The sequence below is a fragment of the Hoplias malabaricus genome, chromosome 9 (assembly GCF_029633855.1).
Source record: "Hoplias malabaricus isolate fHopMal1 chromosome 9, fHopMal1.hap1, whole genome shotgun sequence".
NCBI lineage: Eukaryota > Metazoa > Chordata > Actinopteri > Characiformes > Erythrinidae > Hoplias > Hoplias malabaricus.
In genome coordinates this window covers 30,181,282-30,193,715 of record NC_089808.1, presented here as the reverse complement: position 1 = coordinate 30,193,715, position 12,434 = coordinate 30,181,282, and the positions used below count along the sequence as shown (strand labels likewise).

Sequence of the window (12,434 nt, the reverse complement as noted above, 5' to 3'; positions counted from 1 at the left end):
TTCTGAGCGTCTGAGAGTCTGATGGCCCAGGGGAAAAAGCTGTTGCAGAGTCTGGCTTTGATAGTCCAGATGCTGCAGTTCCTTCTGCCAGACCTTAGCAGAGAGAAGAGTTTGTGTGAGGAAAGGGGGATGTTTCACTTGAAGCTCATGTGAATGACAATAATGTCCAGTCTTAGAATATAAGTAAACATCACTGTGGTCATAAGAGAGAAAAACAACTGTTGATGATTTGTAGTAAAAACTAAGAACATTTTTACACTCTCGGGTTTCCTTAAAACACTGGTTATGTAGCTATACAGAGACTGAGAGTTACTGGTTGTGGCTGAACACAGTATAAACAAAAAATAGGGGACTGTTTAAAGACAAAGTAATAATAACAACAGCCATCTCTCTCAGATGTTGGGTAAACAATAGGTTAAAATAAAAAATCCTATTATTTTACAGTCATTTAAAATGCATGATGACAGTTTTCTCAATCCCTGTTCATTCCCTCATGTTCAGTCGCGCATTTATTTGTAGCAGAAGGGTGTGGCACAAAACTAGTACAACATTTATGAGGGAGTAGGGATCTGATTTGGTTATAGTGTCAGTCTCAACAACAGTTGTTCATGCTGACCATTACTAATGTCTCTCATGACTATAGGTTGTCACTACTACTACCTGCCCTGGGGCAATGTGAAGCCTGTGGTGGTTTTGTCGTCAGAGTGGGAGGATATTAGCCCACGTATAGAAGCCCTCAACATGCTGCTCAGCATCGTGGACCACCTGGTGAGAGACAAGCCAAGTACTGTAACATTATATGGAGAACTGATTACTACATTACCTCATTGTTGACTTTTCTGGAGCTTAAATACTTGTTTATATATTGGGACTTGTCTTGTCTCTGTTAGGAGTCTAACCTGAAGCTGGTGCAGTTAGAGCTCCAATCTGGAGGTGACCAAGATGACCTGGAGCAGAAAGTAGTGCAAATGCTTGATGATGTTATCGCTGACTGCAGGTATTCTCAGCTATTAAATTTGGACAAATCAATTAGTTACACCTTTTTTCCATCCACTGAGCTTTTGTGAATTATGAATATGTGCATTAAAAAAAAAAAAAAAAATTCCAATGATTGGAAAAGGCCCAAATTTTGCAAAAACACCCAAACATCGCAAAAAGAATTTTATGCTCTGACGAGGTGGAAAAGTTAATATATCGAAAAGCCATGGACTGCAAGATTCTTCAGGCTTTTTCTCCATCTCTCCTATCAACGCTTTAGGAGTGCATGTGTAGATGATTTTGCACATATTTAGCACGGTTCAATATTCAGAGACCACATAGCATTTATTTACTTTTCTATCAAAATATTAATAACAAGTTCTGTTCAACAGAAACGTCATACAAGCTCCTACAAGTAAATATTAAATCAAGCTTTTTGATATAAAGCATGTTTTTGATATAAACAACTGTACAACTGTTGTGATGCTGCCCTTATCACAGGAGCCTACAACATCTGAACTTTATTAGCAAACGTTTAGTGGATGGAAACACGATTTATTTAGCATTTTTTTTCCATTAATATTTATTTATCAAAATTTATTTAATGAATGGGAACCCGGGCTTTTAATAAAAAAAAAAAATAATCCCAATTAAACAGCATCTTTAAAAGTCTAGTCGTAAAATGAGAAAATGTATATTTCACAGACAGTTTGCCATTCAGTGTTTTGATTTTAGTGTATGTCAATATGACTAATCAATTTCTAGTCCTGTAGAAGAGCATGGAAAATAAGAGTAACATTTAAGCTGAAAAATGCTTGATTTGCAGTTAAATAATCAGCAATAACAGGAAACTCACAGCATGCAGAAAGAAACAAATGATATATAATGGTGAGTAAGTTTGAGTGTGTGTTGATTTGTGTGTTGAAGTGAGGAGCTGCCTGAACTGGGCAGCTGGTCATGTGTGACTCCTCTGGATAAATCTCTGCGTCGTCTGCGGATGATAAACTTGAAGCAGATTGAGCAGGCGGCTCAGGCACTGAAGCACGGGCCGGAGACAGAGCTGAGCTCAGTGCTGGAGCAGGCGGAAGACTGGGCCCAGAGACTGAGATCACTTGCAGAAGAGGTCAGCGAAGCACAAGCACTTGGGCATGATATACATCTATGGCCCTCATTCACTTGGCTTTAAAACGCTTCCTGTATCTGGAAGTTATCTGCATATGCCTCCAAAAGACAAGTGTAACTGCATTATTGATGGGAGTGTGTTTGGCATTAGCTCTTAATAATTGGACTGCAATTACATCAGACTGAAGCAACTGTTGAATTCATATCTTCTGCCTCTTTTTATGGAAGCACTGAAACTGCAGAGGGCTCTGTGCTTAATTTTTCAGCAATTCCACTTTTCCATCTGGATATTATAAACATTTTATGTCCTGCTGCAGCTTATAGAGTGAACCAAGATTGTCACAATACTAGAATTTTCATTTTGATATCAATAAACCTGCACAATTATAACTTGGTGTTAGAATATAGCAAACCAGCTTTGTCTTTCTCTGTGCTTCTGACTGCCTTCTGTTCCTCTTTTAGTCCTGATTGTATATTTCTGTTCCTCTTTCAGCCCCAGAACAGTCTGCCAGACATCGTGATCTGGATGCTTCAGGGGGACAGACGTGTGGCATATTATAGAATCCCATCCCACGAGGTGCTGTTCTCTCAGGGATACTGTGGCAAGCACTGTGGCCAGCTCCAGACTGTCTTCATGAAGGTATGTCTGCTTGGGTTGTGAAAATATTTCATATTCACAGGATGATAGCGAGATTTTTTGCAAAAATGATGCAGCATTTAGAATTTAGCATAGTTTTAACTCAAATTTAACATTTAGAGTTACTTAGAGCTAACTTAATGTCTCTTAGTGGCTGTGTTTGTTCAGTGTCCTCAGGGCGGCGTCGATGATGCTCGGATCCCAGCACAGATTCGCTTAAAGGTTTGGTTTGGTCTGGCTGCTGATGTCAAGCACTTCAACCAGTTCTCAGAGGGCAAGCTGTCTGTGTTCGCTGAGACGGTGAGCAATTTTATGTATACTTTATACATCATTCCAAATTGTACTGTTTTGTTAAAGTGGGTGCATATTTCAGTTCTTCACTGTTATACATTTTACTGACGTAGTAATTTCACAGTATATGCCAAATTAAATATTGAAAGTAATGAATAATAAATCTTACGATAAGCAATGGAACAACAAATCTAGAACGTAAGGGGTTAATAGCTACAACCATTTTAGCTGATAGTACGTAATGTACAGTTTTTCTTATGATATCACACAGGCTTGTGGTGTGTGATAAATGGCCGAGCTCTGTTGTTCTGTCACTGGCTCCATTGTGATCTGCCAGTTTTCTTCCTGCAGTATGAGAACCAGACTAAGCTGGCTCTGGTGGGGAGCTGGGGCACCACAGGACTGACCTACCCCAAATTCAGTGACGTGACTGGCCGGGTGAAGCTGTCTAAAGAAAGCTTCAAACCTTCTCCAGGCTGGAATTGGGCTGGAGAGTGGTACATCAGCCCAGAGAAAACGTGAGTCTCACCCCAAGTCCTCGCTAATATGCTGGTGATCAGCATTCATAGCTTTTACATTTAGTTAAATTTAATATAAACCCCCAACTAGCTAGTTTACTGTATATTTGTTCATTGATTTTGCCTGTATACTATTGAATACAGGAATGGTTATGTTTCCATTCTTTTGTTATCTGTAACGACGTGGTGGGTCCGGAACCTACCCGGAATTATTGGGCTCAATGCGGGATCACACCTTGCAGGGGGCGGCAGTCCTTCACAGGGCGACACATACACTCACACATTCACTCACACTCTCACACCTACTGATACTTTTGAGTCGTCAATCCACCTACCAACGTGTGTTTCTGAACTGTGGGAGGAAACTGGAGCACCCAGAGCGGGACTTAACCCCACAACCTCCAGATCCCTGGAGCTGCTAACTGCGACACTACATGCTGCGCCACCGTGCTACCTCATATGTTTTAATGGCAAGCGTAATATCTTCCTGAACTGCATACTCTGCATCAGAACTAAGCTTTACTGACCATTTTTGTTTGTTTCTTGTTGTCATATTACCCAGCTTGCTGTATGATGTGGATGCTGGCCACATGACCTTTGTAGAAGAAGTGTTTGAAAATCAGATGCGGCTTCCGGGAGGACAGTGGATTGGCATGTCTGAGGGATACACAGATGTGGTTTGTATATTAATTACTTCAAATAAAAATAACCATCATCATCTTAATGCTCAATTCTATCATACAATCTTAATATGTGATAGAATGCTGCCGTACAAATGAAAGTACAGCCTGGATGTGCTTCAGTGTACGATTAGGAAAAAACTATTAAATTAAAGAGCCAGGATAATCTCCTTTAAGCACAGCATAAATCATGAGTGGGGATCTTCTTGTTGTTTTCCTTTTGTCCACCGGGGAGCAGAACGGAGAAAAAGCAGTTCCCAAAGATGACATTGAGTGTCCTCCTGGCTGGGTATGGGAAGATCCGGAATGGAGTGAAGATCTGAAGCGGGCAGTGGATGATCAGGGTATGGGAACTTTTCAGAAGCTGTGGTTGAATGTAATATGAATATGTGTTTGTGGTTGTAGCATTGTCTGTGGATTTCCAGATTTATTGAGGTGTAGATTGATGTGCACAGCTTTTGGAGTTTTCTGGTGAACTTTACTATTTATTTATTTTTAAGGGTGTAAGACAGTAATAATGTTTTTTTGTTTATTCATTTTTTTGCCTAGTTACATTTTGCTTTTGAAGGAACAGCAGGTTTTCTTTAATCCGTTTTTGTGTAACCCTCAGGGTGGGAGTATGGCATTACAATTCCTCCTGATCGTCGGCCTAAATCCTGGGTGCCCGCTGAGAAAATGTACCACACCAATCGCAGACGCCGTTGGATCCGTCTGCGCCGCAGAGATCTGCAAAAGATGGAAGCACTCAAGAAGGTACCACACTGCTACTGCTCTGTTTTTCACCAAATCTGGGTCATATGGTTTCCATCAGTGCAATAAAGTTCAACATTTGTTTTGGGACACACTTGCTTTGGGAACCAGATAAAAATAAAAGTTAAAAAAAATAAAAAAAGACAGCAAATTTTTTGCTGTCTGTTTGCTTCTCCTTGTTGCTGTCGGTGCTGAGGGGGATTCTGGGAAATGTCAGTGTGGCGGGACAGAGAGAGAGGAGCTCTGCAGAGTATCTGGCAAATAGAGAGGGGGGGAGGGGGGTTCTGGTAGGGGGTAGATGGAGGCTGAGAGGACACCTAATCAATCACACCATCTGACACTAATCTGAAATCAATCCCATGTCTCTAATCCATGAGCCTTATTCTGCCTTGGCAAGAAATCCAGAGCTCATCCACATTTAGGGTCTCACCGCAAATATGTCTAATGTTCATCATCTGTGTGTTTCGTGCATATGAGGGAGGGAGAAAGCCTTTCTGTTTTTGAATGTGTGTGTGTGTCTTTTTGTCTGTCTGTCTATGTCTGTGTGTGCGTGTTAATGTGCTTAAAAACATCTAAATGTAATGGCTTAAACACACTTGTATAAATAATGATGTATTATTAAGATTAAGTCACTGTTTTCAATGATAGATGAGGCAGCAAGGCTGAGGGATAAAGAAGTACACTGTAGAAAACTGTAGTCAGGCAGAGAGAAGGACATAAGAGAAAGAGACAGGAGAATGAGACCAAAAAATCAGAAGAAAAAGAAAGAAAGGGGGAAACCAAGAAAGTGAGGGATGGAGATAAAGAGACTGAGGCATAATTTACATGAATAAGTTTATTCACTTCAATTTTATTTGGTTTTATAGCAATGTATTGTTCTCTTTATTATACTCTTTGCTTTGTATAGTCAATGAATTGTATTCAAGTATATTTTAATGTTCAACGTTTTATTTGAATCCTTTGTAATGAAACGTACTGGAAAACTTAATTGAGAGAGTGGGGGAAGAAAAGAGAGTGAAAGAAAAAGTACACTGTATTTCTTACATTATCTACTCTTTCCTCATGGTGGTGCTGTAAGAACACACATTTAAAAATGTCTTTAGCCACAGTGATGCTACTTTAACACTCATTACTGTATGTGTGTGTGTGTGTGTGTGTGTATTTGTTCTCGTTCTCCTACAGCAACGTCCAGATGATTCTGAGCGTGAAGGCTGGGAGTATGCCTCTTTGTTTGGCTGGAAGTTCCACCTTAAGCAGAGGAAGTCGGACTCATTCCGCCGCCGCCGCTGGCGCTGCCGCATGGAGCCTCTGGAGAAGACTGGCCCAGCGGCCATCTTTGCCCTGGAATGTTCACTGGTAATGAGGGTTAACAGGATGAGATTTACAAGGCTGGAAAGGGAATGAAGCAAGTCGAAAGACTGAAAGAGCAGAACTGGGGCTTTAATGGAGAGACAGTGAGAAGCGTACTGTCTCGTTGGCAGGGTGATATGTTTTGATGAGGTCAAGCACTATACACAAATAGAGGTTCCTAAATGGTTCCCAGCTTGGATGCACAGTTCCAAGAAAAAAAAAAAAGAGGCAAGAGTTACTCAATTTTAATATGTAAGTAAATCCCCAAATGCCTCTCAAATCACACCGGTGTATTTCAGATCTCATGGATTATGTGTTGTCTAAAGTGGCCATCAGAAGCGTTCAACTACAAAATGAATGGAACTATGTTTTGTTCATTTTTATGATTCACAGCAAGCCAATCTGTGTTTTAAGCCGTACTGACAAGTCTATGTGGTTCTTGACCTCTAATGTTTGCAAGCAAATTTACTATCATCTTTTTGTCATGTTTCCTAAAAACCAACTACATTTTGGGTGTGTACATCTGATTTTGGCCAAACCAATCCTTGGAAAGTATTTCTTCTGAAGTGTAGCATAGAAAGAATAAAGATATGGGACTTGAGTGATGGCAGCATGGTGGATACTCTTATTCTGAAGCCCTGAAAGCTGGAGGATTGTGGATGAAGTCCGGTTTGGAGAGGGAAAAGGTGAAAATGGGCGTGAAGGGCCTTGGGCTTGGATGGGCCCAAGGCGCTGAGAGTGACTGGGCAACCAGAGCGGAATACTCTGTTGAAATAAGTGCTCTTTGGGAGACCAATTACCACAAGAATAAAGACAGATCTGTGTGCATGACTGAAAATATGTTCACAGTGTGCAAGTACAGTGCGTTCACTTTTGCTCAGGTCCACTGGGTGCACTGTCTCAGATCCATCTCTTGCCGCTCTGGCATTGTTTTGAGGTTGGATTAGCTGGACCAGGGCTTGATGAGGTTCTGGACAGGACCTGGTCTGCTGAGTGAAAGGTCCTGTTAGTACTATCAGCTGTGGGCTTAAGCATTTATCTGGCTACGTTTTGAGTTTGTGCATGGACAGACCCCTTTAGTCTATTGACTGTTTAGTAGAGCTTTGGCTCTCAAACTGGAGATGCTATGGGCTTACAGTGAAAGTTTTTAAAGTCATTCATTCATTTGTTGCCTGTAACTGCTTATCCAGTTCAGGGTCACAGAAGGTCCAGAGCCTACCTGGTATCACTGGGCGCAAGGCAGCAACACACCTTGGAGGGGGCAGGAGTCCTTCACAGGGCGACACTCACACACACCTATGGACACTTTTTTTTTGAGTCACCAATCCACCTACTAACATGTCTTTTTGGACCGTGGGAGGAAACAGGAGCACTGGAGGCCATGCGGACACGGGGAGAACCCACCAAACTCCTCACAGACAGTCACCCAGAGACAGATTTGAACTCACAACCTCCGGGATCCTGGAGCTGTGTGACTGTGACTCTACCTGTGGCACCCAGTTTTAGAAATTATAATTCCAAAAATAAAAAAAGAGTAGCTCACAATGAAAGAGTTTGAAAACTGCCAAAGTAAAATACTGCTCCAGAGCCATGTCAATAACAAGTTTGGCAATTGTGATATTCATTCAAAACAATTAAAAAGTATTAAAAGCCCTCACTGATCCTTTCATATAACTAGCCAATCCCTCATGCCGTTAGAGGTTTTGAGGTCTTGCTCTGCTGGGATTTTTTTTGCATGATTTTAGGATGGATTTTCTTGATTATGATTAACTTGGCTGGGCTCTTAAGCTCCTGTAGGCTGCTGGCTCCTGAAACCTTCACTCTCCCCAGCCCACAGGCACACACTGCAGGGTTGGCACCAGCTGATGTAAGGCACGGTCTAGTGGTTAGGTAGTGGTTTAGAGCAGAGTGAGCTGGTTCCTTGCTGTGGTACTAATTTGTTTCCTTTATAATGTGTTGTTTTTCACCCAGATCAAGCAGCTCTCGGTGTGTCTCAGTACTACCACTGCAGCTGTGAAACAAAGGCTGCACATGCTTTTCTGAGGCTTGAGAACTGTTAACTCAGAACCTTCTTTTACCCAAGGTTTAGCTTTTGCCCACTCCCTGGTTCCTCAAACAGACACCTGCTTTCTAGGAGATTTTCTGAGCGTTGTAAGATAATAAGATATTAAAAGTTAGTGATCTCCAAAGACTGCGAATAACCACTACAATTCAGAGCCATCTACTAATGCATGCAAAGATTATCTGTGTTAATACAAGATACAAACTAATATGCTGGTTTTCAGTATTTGAATGTGAAGATATCAGTACTGTGCAGTAGGGGTGGGCGATATGGAACTGAAATAGTATCACGATATTCCAGGGTATTTTGGCAATAACGATATAACGATATTCTTGGCGATATGAACAAATCACTGAAAATTTGTATTAATTTCAAAAACAAACCATTGTGACAAAGTCAATGTTATTTTAATATAAATTATATTAAATTAAATATATTTAATATATATTAATAACATGAAAGGCTTCTTTCATTTCCATCATAATACCATGGTTTATCGTACGTCTGATATTTTATAACCAAACCACCTCCCCAAGCCACTCTTATTTCCTCCACCTCAGGGCCACTTTTTTATTGTTTTAAAAATTATGACAATATTATTGCGAACAATACGATATGGCACAGCCCTACTGTGCAGATGTCAGAGACTTTTCTTTCCTGTATTCAATTAGTCAGAACTTTTATAGCTCAGGGAACAGTAATATCCAGTCTCAGTATTAATGTCTGCAGTCTTTATTTTGTGAAACCTGCTGCCACTTTAACTCCTCCATCCTTGAAATCCATACAACAACAAGTTACAGCTTTATGTTCTCTCAATGTTTCCCCAGTGCTGAAAAAAATGAAAAATGTTTGAATGGAAACAATGTTCTTTGACGGTTTTCCATTGTGATCAAGATGATACAGTAAACCTGATGTGCACATTTATCAGGCTAGTAGTGTGAAAAACAGATGGAGGGAGAACAAGTAGATTCACCAACACACAATAGGCCTGTATTTATTTTTAAGTGGGATGGTAAGTTGAAAGAATAAATGTTTTTTCCTCAGGTAATGCAGGAGGTGTAGATGACATAGCATTTCTCATTGAAGTAACAAGTGCAATCTGAGTTCTTTTTTTTTTGTGCACATCAGTTGGAACATCGTATGCCGGTGATGCACAGTTGTTGAGTGCCAGTGGTTTGCGGTGAAGTGGAGTTGCCTGCTGTGCTTACATCATTAACACATTCTCCATTTACACTCTGGGTTGGAATTTTTAGACACCTGATCCAGCATCGTAACATTATTTCTTGTTTAATGGCCAAGATACTCAAGTCTTATGTACATTGAGAGAAGGCAGTAACAGCTTATTGGCCCTGTGTTTCAATGGAATATTGTTTTCTGCCTACCCACAGGGAACTTTGACTGATGACAGAAATGATGACAAGTCAGTTACAACAACCTTTGGTGTCAACCGGCCCACTATCTCCTGCTTCTTTGATAGTAAGCATCTGTAATTGTTGTTTTTTTTCTTCTTCTTTTGACATTCAAACATAACATCTACAGCACTGACTGGGACTGCACTGTGTTTCAGGTGGTACACGCTACCATTTGCGTTGCTATCTGTATCAAGCCAGAGACCTCCTAGCCATGGATAAGGACAGTTTCTCAGGTAAGTCAGACTCCTATTGACTATGAATGATGTTACTGTTTTGTTTTTGTGCCATGGTCCATGCAAATCTTAACCAATATTTAAATAAAATAATATAAACTGTTATTTATAATGGGGCGGCACAGTGGTGCAGCAGGTAGTGTCACAGTCACACAGCTCCAGGGACCTGGAGGTTGTGGGTTCAAGTCCCAGGTGACTGTCTGTGAAGAGTTTGGTGTGTTCTCCCTGTGTCTGCGTGGGTTTCCTCCGGGTGCTCCGGTTTCCTCCCACAGTCCAAAAACACACATTGGTAGGTGGATTGGCGACTCAAAAGTGTCTGTAGGTGTGAGTGAATGTGTGTGTGTCGCCCTGTGAAGGACTGGTGCCCCCTTCAGGATGTGTTCCTTCCTTATGCCCAATGATTCCGGGTAAAGCGGTTACAGACAATGAATGAATTATTTATAATACCTTCTATGAATAGTTTTACACCAACAATTTTATTTGGTAATACCAATTATTGCCCAATTATTTTTAATGCTATACAATTTTAAAATTTAAGGCAAGGTAAATCTGTGCTTTTTTTTCTAAAAGAAGTAATCTTGCTCCTGCACATATACAATGTACATAACATGAGTATGACATTTGATAAATCACTAGTATATTTCACAAACATTCTCACATTATAAAGTAAACCATCAGATGAATGTATTTGAATGTGCTCAGCGAATGAGACTATAAAATTTTGTAATATAAATTGCCTTACCCCTCTCTGATCTCCAGTAGTTTTAAAGTAGATGTCTTTTGTTGGAGTCATGTCTTCCACTACAGAGTTGTTCTTGTGCAAATCTGCCGTTCATTAGAAGCAGTAGTCTTTATTTGTTATACAGCACGTGTGCCAGCTGTGCCACGCCCTGGCACTGACCTATCAACCCTGGAGTCCTCTGTTATTTCTGTGGTCTCCAATGTGGCTTATTACTATTTTCTTAACGTTTTCCATATTTGCGTAAGTATGGCACATGATACCGACATCCAGACATCAGCTAAATCTGACCTAAGACTTCTGTTGCTGTACCATACCGCATGAAGAGCCTCATGCTACGTTCTGATGCCGTTTTGCCAAGCTAATGCATGCAAGGATCCAGATTTCCTCAACATACACACTAATGTGGGCATGGTAGATTGGAGTTATTGGTAAACCTAATATGACACAGATTGACAGTGGTATGTAATAGAGGCAGAATTACATTTTATGAATCTGCTTTGCCCAGTGTAGCAGGGGAATTTTCATAAATCACCAAATGATCAAAATGAAATCTTTGAGACTTAATGGTAGCATAACCATGCCTGAGTTTACATCAGAGAGGGGGACATTCGACGCTTGGGAAAGATCAGTTTTTGCTGAACATAGCCCAGTGTGTGAGGAAATCTTATAATTTAATTTGTGAACAAAACACAAAATATCATAGTACAGGGACCAATATTAAGTGCCTCTGTACACTTGAAAGTATAGGCGTATTTGAGAATCTGTTCTTTTGTTTCTTTATGATGGTTTAAAGTGAAATTGATCTAAATATTAGTTTTGATTCTGTAGCACCCTGAACACACAGTTCAGAGTACGAATTATTACAGTTACTTTTCTTACGTAGCACTGACTCCAGAAGCCTTGTCTTTATGTTGGACTTTATAACCTTTAAAAGGTGATGTATTACTCCCCTATTCCACATGTTTACAGTTATGTTAAAAACATATTGCTGATTTTGCTAAGAAAAACCTTGTTGTTTTGTAAACTCTGGTTCAGAATTGTGATTGTAGATTCTCAGAGGAGGCGAGGGGAGCAATTCCAAAGTAAGACCACTCTATGTAAGATACAGAACAGAATAAAGGCCACAGAGTCTGATTTGTGCAGACATAAAAAATTGCCATCAAGTTTTGAAAACAAACACACTTATATAACTGTGTCTTTCACACCAAGTCCAAAACTTGAATTGGAACCTGTTCTATTTTCTGTGTTTTACGGATATCAGGCAGACCAAACAAATGAGCAGGAAGATGGTGGCTAAACAGCTCATCTTGTTTGTAGCGAGACACAAAAGCTTATGTAACATGCAGCACACTGATTACTAAATGTGGTGGTTAAAGAAAATATAACCTCTTTTAATGAGAGGAGCAAAACCCAGGAGTAGAGCATTACACTCCCCCAGTAACCTACAGAAAAACTGCTGTTTTGTTGTTCTGTAGACTGGGGTGAATTCAGTGTGTGTTTTTTATTTGCAGCGCTTAAACTAAAATGATACATCATCACTCCTACTCAATTAATTAATTTCTTCTTCCTCTTCCAGCGTCTTACCATAATTTCAGACAGAAAGTTGTCAGACTTTGGTGTGAAGTTTCCACTACAAAAAAAATTGCTTCCTTTTATTTT

At 40.3% G+C, this 12,434-nt stretch overlaps 1 protein-coding gene across 2 annotated transcripts in view; it reads left to right on the top strand.

Annotated features, from left to right (window-relative positions):
- dysf (dysferlin, limb girdle muscular dystrophy 2B (autosomal recessive)) overlaps positions 1-12,434 on the top strand; it is a 92,579-nt gene that overhangs the window by 32,013 nt on the left and 48,132 nt on the right. For both annotated transcript variants that reach the window (XM_066680369.1, XM_066680370.1), the window contains 12 exons: positions 644-768; positions 891-997; positions 1,906-2,101; positions 2,594-2,740; positions 2,906-3,037; positions 3,380-3,546; positions 4,109-4,223; positions 4,465-4,570; positions 4,837-4,979; positions 6,159-6,332; positions 9,777-9,864; positions 9,956-10,033. In XM_066680369.1, coding sequence (XP_066536466.1) covers positions 644-768; positions 891-997; positions 1,906-2,101; positions 2,594-2,740; positions 2,906-3,037; positions 3,380-3,546; positions 4,109-4,223; positions 4,465-4,570; positions 4,837-4,979; positions 6,159-6,332; positions 9,777-9,864; positions 9,956-10,033 — 1,578 coding nt within the window. The remainder of the gene's footprint in view (positions 1-643; positions 769-890; positions 998-1,905; positions 2,102-2,593; positions 2,741-2,905; positions 3,038-3,379; positions 3,547-4,108; positions 4,224-4,464; positions 4,571-4,836; positions 4,980-6,158; positions 6,333-9,776; positions 9,865-9,955; positions 10,034-12,434) is intronic.